Source organism: Odocoileus virginianus, chromosome 17 (genome assembly GCF_023699985.2).
Source record: "Odocoileus virginianus isolate 20LAN1187 ecotype Illinois chromosome 17, Ovbor_1.2, whole genome shotgun sequence".
Classification (NCBI taxonomy): domain Eukaryota; kingdom Metazoa; phylum Chordata; class Mammalia; order Artiodactyla; family Cervidae; genus Odocoileus; species Odocoileus virginianus.
The window spans coordinates 31,404,466-31,410,465 of NC_069690.1; the positions used below are offsets into that span (position 1 = coordinate 31,404,466).

At 47.9% G+C, this 6,000-nt stretch overlaps 1 protein-coding gene across 5 annotated transcripts in view; it reads right to left on the reverse strand.

The window, feature by feature from the left end:
* FBXW10B (F-box and WD repeat domain containing 10B) overlaps positions 1–5,559 on the reverse strand; it is a 30,589-nt gene extending 25,030 nt beyond the window's left edge. For all 5 annotated transcript variants that reach the window (XM_070479144.1, XM_070479143.1, XM_020892251.2 and 2 more), the window contains exon 1: positions 3,487–5,559. In XM_070479144.1, the coding sequence (XP_070335245.1) occupies positions 3,487–3,991 (505 nt within the window). In that variant the 5' untranslated portion in view covers positions 3,992–5,559. The remainder of the gene's footprint in view (positions 1–3,486) is intronic.
* Between the last annotated feature and the right edge of the window lie 441 nt (positions 5,560–6,000).

The following is a 6,000-nucleotide window of genomic DNA, read 5'->3' on the forward strand; positions in this document are numbered from 1 at the left end:
AAGACAAGTGACCCTTGAAGCAGGTGCATAGAGAGGAAGTGCTGAAGAAAAGTGGCTTTAGGTCTACTGGTTTCTTTTAAATCTACACAAAACAGACCAGGCCAGTCATGTTTGTTTCTATTTAGGGGCCTCCGAGTGGGAGAAATATCAATAACCTCGGATATGCAGATGACACCACCCTTATGGCAGAAAGTGAAGAGGAACTAAAAAGCCTCTTGATGAAAGTGAAAGAGGAAAGTGAAAAAGTTGTCTTAAAGCTCAACATTCAGAAAACTAAGATCATGGCATCGGGTCCCATCACTTCATGGGAAATAGATGGGGAAACAGTGGAAACAGTGTCAGACTTTATTTTGGGGGGCTCCAAAATCACTGCAGATGGTGATTGCAGCCATGAAATTAAAAGACGCTTACTCCTTGGAAGGAAAGTTATGACAAACCTAGATAGCATATTAAAAAGCAGAGACATTACTTTGCCAACAAAGGTCCGTCTGGTCAAGGCTATGGTTTTTCCAGTGGTCATGTATGGATGTGAGAGTTGGACTGTGAAGAAAGCTGAGCACCAAAGAATTGATGCTTTTGAACTGTGGTATTGGAGAAGACTCTTGAGAGTCCCTTGGACTGCAAGGAGATCCGACCAGTCCATCCTAAAGGAGATCAGTCCTGGGTGTTCATTGGAAGGACTGATGTTGAAGCTGAAACTCCAATACTTTGACCACCTCATGGGAAGAGTTGACTCATTGGAAAAGACCCTGATGCTAGGAGAGATTGGGGGCAGGAGGAGAAAGGGATGACAGAGGATGAGATGGCTGGATAGCATCACTGACTCAATGAACTTGAGTTTGAGTAAACTCCGGGAGTTGGTGATGGACAGGGAGGTCTGGCGTGCTGCGATTCATGGGGTCACAAAGAGTTGGACATGACTGAGCGACTGAACTGAACTGAGTTTCTACACAAAAGTCACAGAAAACCTCTGTTAGCCTTTGCCACCCTGTCTGCACTGCAAACCTCATCAGTTCTCTATATACGTGAGGATAGAGACTGAGAGAGAGGGAAGGAGGGAAAGAGAGATAGAAAGAGGCAGGAATTGAAAGAGGGATTGCTTTTTTGAAGCACTGACTTAATTTTCTTCAGTGATATGAATAAATGCCCTTGAGTCAAATTAGAAAATTTCATTTTTAAGAGAGAAGCTCCCCTAGCAAAGGGAGACCTGTAAATATAAGGAGCTGATTCCTACGGTGGGGGAGGGCCTCAGAACAGGGCACATGTGTGGACAGAGCCTGCTTCCCTGTCTGGAGGGCAGCCTTGCCCATGGGAGATGCATAGGATGGGAGGCCTGGTTTTCACCCCCCGACTGGATGACCACAACCAAGTCACTCAGATTCGCTGAACTTCAACATCATTACCTACAAAATAAAGGCACTGGACTGGTCAATCTCTAACCTAACTGACGGGATTCTTTGACTTTCTCCACCACTTCTTCATTCCATCTGATTATTCTTTTACTTCCTGGACACACCAAAGAAAGCAAGTGCCTTTATCAGGTTTCTAATAGCCCTCTGCGTTCGTGCTCAGCCTCTTCAGCCGCATCCGACTCTTTGTGACCCCAGGGACTATAACCCGCATCTGTTCATGGGATTCTCCAGGCAAGAATACTGGAATAGGTTGTTAAATTCCCAACCCAGGAATTTTTACCCACTGAGCCACCTGGGAAGCCCCTAATAGTGCCCTAGGGAGCTGTAATGTTTCTTGAAATTCTATGAGTCTGCAAACAGGACCACACTCCAAGTCTCGTGGACAGCAGGAATCCCCCACTCTCAAGAGCTCGACCTCTGAATCTCTCCATCTGCTGCCTCCTTCCAAGCTTCTCCCATGCCGCTCAACCTCTGCTTCCCTTTCCAGACACCCCCCTGCAACCCCAGTCCCTTGCCTCCTTTCTGGCTGCTTTTGCTGCCCTAGTCCAGCTGGCCAAGACCTTCTCACCAACAGACTGGACCACTGGCTCCCAAAATGAGGCGTACAGACCAATATCAGCATCTCCTAGCAACATGTTAGCAATGCAGACTCATAACCCACATCACACCTGCTGGGTCAGGAGCTCTGGGGAGGACCACAGCCACCTGGGTGTTAATAAGCCTTCCCAGTGATTCTGATACAACAATAATGGAGAACTCCTATCCCAGCCTTATTCAGTCCTTTCATGCCTCCAGAAGACTCTTGAGAAGTTCCTTGGACAGCAAGGAGATCAAACCAGTCAATCCTAGAGGAAGTCAACCCTGAATATTCATTGGAAGGACTGATGCTCCTTGAAGCTAAAGCTCCAATATTTTGGCCACCTGATGTGAAGATCAGACCCACTTGAAAAGACCCTGATGCTGGGAAAAACTGAAGGCAAGGGCGGGGGCGAGTGGCAGAGGATGAGATGGTTAGATAGCACCATCGGCTCAAGGGACATGAATTTGAGCCAACTCTGGGAGACAATGGAGGACAGAGGAGCCTGGCATGCTGCAGTCCACGGGGTCGCAAAGAGTCAGATACAACTTAGAGACTAAACAACAACATCTGACCCAGCTTTGGATAAACTCCACATCCAGGTTAGATTTCATGTCCAAGCAAGGAATACGGTGGAATGAATGGAGATAGGGCTTCCCTGGTGACTCAGGCGGTAAAGAATCTGCCTGCAATGCAGGAGACCCAGGTTCGATCCCTCAGTCAAGAAGATCCCCTGGATAAGGGAATGACAACCCACTTCAGTATTCTTGCCTGGAGCATCCCATGGACAGAGGAGCCTGGTGGGCTATAGTCCATGGGGTCGCAAAGAATAGGACACGACTGAGTGAGTAACACTTTGACTTTGACTGAATGGAGAAAAGTCCTAGGTTTGGACCTCGTGGCCTGGTTTCCGTGCAGTGCAAAATGAAGGGCAAAACAAGTCAGCAGTAACCTTAACCCCTCCCAAACCCACTTCAATCCTGAATGCATTAAGGCGGGAATCGGCCCGGCACTAATGAGTAGAGACAGCAGGACCAGCCATTTCTGGCCTTCAGGGATGAAGAAGTCCCTGTGCCATGCTTGACAGCTGAAAGTTCCTTCTGCATGTGTCATTTCATCATTTTCTAGAAGGAAGTCACATTTCAGCAGCTTCTCCTTCGGTCAACAGGACCAGGCACCAGGATGGTGGCTCAGTTGGTAAAGAATCTGCCTGCAATGCAGGTGAGAGCTGAGTTCAATCCTGGGAAGTTCCCGTGGAGAAGGAAATGGCAACCCACTTCAGAATCCTTGCCTGGAGAGTCCCATAGACAGAGGATCCTGGCAGGCTACAGTCCATGAGGTTGCCAAGAGTCAGACATAACATGACTGAGCAACTAGCTCACCACCACCTGCCATCTAGAAATGCCCCGTCAACCTGAGCTCGTCCATACCTCCCATCCCTTCACAGGCTCCTGGTCTCCAGGGACCCCGGGTCTCTCTACCTGTGGCCTCGCTTACCTGAGGCGTCACCCCACTCTCTCAGAAACAGGACTCTGATGACGTCAGTGGCGGTGAGCAGCAAGCCGGGGTCACACATCTGCAGCAGCAGGAGCGTGTACTTGGCCTTCGTCTGCTGGCTGCTGTCCTGGAGCCAGTGCAGAGCCCCCCGCATCTTCTGCTCCACCATCTCATCCAGCGTTGGATTCCAGGAGGACCGGATCATCTTGCCCTCCTTCCTGCTCAGGTCGACCCGGGCCCTGTGATAGACCAGATCCTTGCCCTGCATGGTCTGCAGGAGGGTTAGGAAGTAGTGTAACAAGTGCAGGCTGTCCAGTTGCTGCAGGACACTCACCAGGAACCTCCTCTGGAACCCAGCACCCACCCTCCAGAACCACTCTCGCGTGGAGAAGATCTTCCAGGCCAGGACGCACGTCTCACACTTCTGGCACACAGGGACAGAATCATTCCCCTTCTCACAGCGAAAGTACGGGGCATTCTTGAGCCTGGACTCCAGGTTTTCCATGGCCCTGAGAGGACCAGCTCATTTTATCCTTGCCCACCGCCAAACCCCAGACGGACAGGAGATGCTGATGAGTATCCCAGTTGAGCCTTTTCCAATACGAACATCTCCCAAAGAAAAGATACACTGCTGCAACGGGGTGGAGAGCTTCTCCCTCCCAGAAACTGCCAGTTGAGTCTGGCTTTCAGTACTGACCTCCTAGGAAACATGCCTTTACCGTAAATCTCCTAAGCCTGGCACTGCTCAGAGGGAGGCAGTTGCTGTATATTCTGAAAGAGCTGGTCATCTCATTTCTAGAACAACAGGAAGAGAGGTGGTCAAATCTAGATAGTGGATGGACCCGTTTTAAAGAGGAAAATATATGGTGGAGCCTGGTGTTGAGGCTTCCGTTGTTGTTGTGAATGAATATTAAATATTTATGAATATGAAATTAGATGGAGGCTTCTGTGGATGGTTGTTTAGTTAGAATGATCTTGTATATGTTTATAGCTATCTTCTTAACATCAAAGTGAAAACACAAATGCTTAATATATGTTTGCCTGGTAGGCACCAGTCGGACATGACCAAGTGACTAACACTTTCGCTTCAGTTTCATTTCACTTTTCAAGTTACTTAAGTGTTTCAGAATGCTAACCAGGGGACTTCCCTGGCTGTCTAGTGGTTAAGATGCTGCCCCTCCAATACAGAGGGTGTGGGTTCAATCCCTGGTCCGGGAACTACAATCCCACATGTCCAGGAACAACTAAGCCCATGTGCCACAACTACAGAGTCCGTGCACTGGAACGACAAATCCCTGATAACACAAGGAAGATCCTAAGGCCTGCAACCACGACCCAACCACAGCCAAGTAAATACAAATAATACAGTAAATAAATAATAATTTAAAAAAAAATAAAGAATCCTAACTGGAAATCTCCGCATATAAAACTCCATAGTGAAAAAAATGTCACTGGGCCTAAGCATATATTTGGGGTCTCTTCAAGCCTCAATCACATGCCAACCCCTGGAGTCTAGAGACATCACAGCTGAGCAGAGAAGACTGGGGAGTCTGGGGTCAGACTCCTGGGTTTAGACCCCAGCCCAGCTATTCACGAGGTCTGTGAACACAGGTGCATTACTTAACACTTTATGCCTCATCTGTAAAAAGGAGACAACTGTTCAGTTCAGTCAGTCACTCAGTTGTGTCCGACTCCCTGCAGCCCCATGAACCACAGCATGCCAGGCCTCCCTGTCCATCACAAACACCCGGGATCTACCCAAACCCATGTCCATTGAGTCGGTGAGGCCATTCAACCATCTCATCTTCTGTTATCCTCTTCTCCTCCTGCCCTCAATCTTTCCCAGCATCAGGGTCTTTTCCAATGAGTCAGTTCTTCACATCAGGTGGTCAAGTAATGGAGTTTTAGCTTCAACATCAGTCCTTCCAATGAACACCCAGGACTGATCTCCCTTAGGATGGACTGGTTGGATCTCCTCGTAATCCAAGGGACTCTCAAGAGTCTTCTCCAATATCACAGTTCAAAAACATCAATTCTTCAGTGCTCAGCTTTCTTCACAGTCCAACTCTCACATCCATACATGACCACTGGAAAAACCATAGCCTTGACCAGACGGACCTTTGTCGACAAAGTAATGTCTCTGCTTTTTAATATGCTATCTAGGTTGGTCATAACTTTCCTTCCAAGGAGTAAGCGTCTTTTAATTTCATGGCTGCAATCACCATCTGCAGTGATTTTGGAGCCCCCCAAAATAAAGTCTAACACTGTTTCCACTGTTTCCCCATCTATTTCCCATGAAGTGATGGGACTCAATGCCATGATTTTAGTTTTCTGAATGTTGAGCTTTAAGACAACTTTTTCACTCTCCTCTTTCACTTTCATCAAGAGGCTCTTTGGTTCTTCTTCACTTCTGACATAAGGGTGGTGTCATCTGCATATCTGAGGTTATTAATATTTCTCCTGGCAATGTTGATTCTAGCCTGTGCTTCTTCCAGTCCAGCGTTTCTCATGATG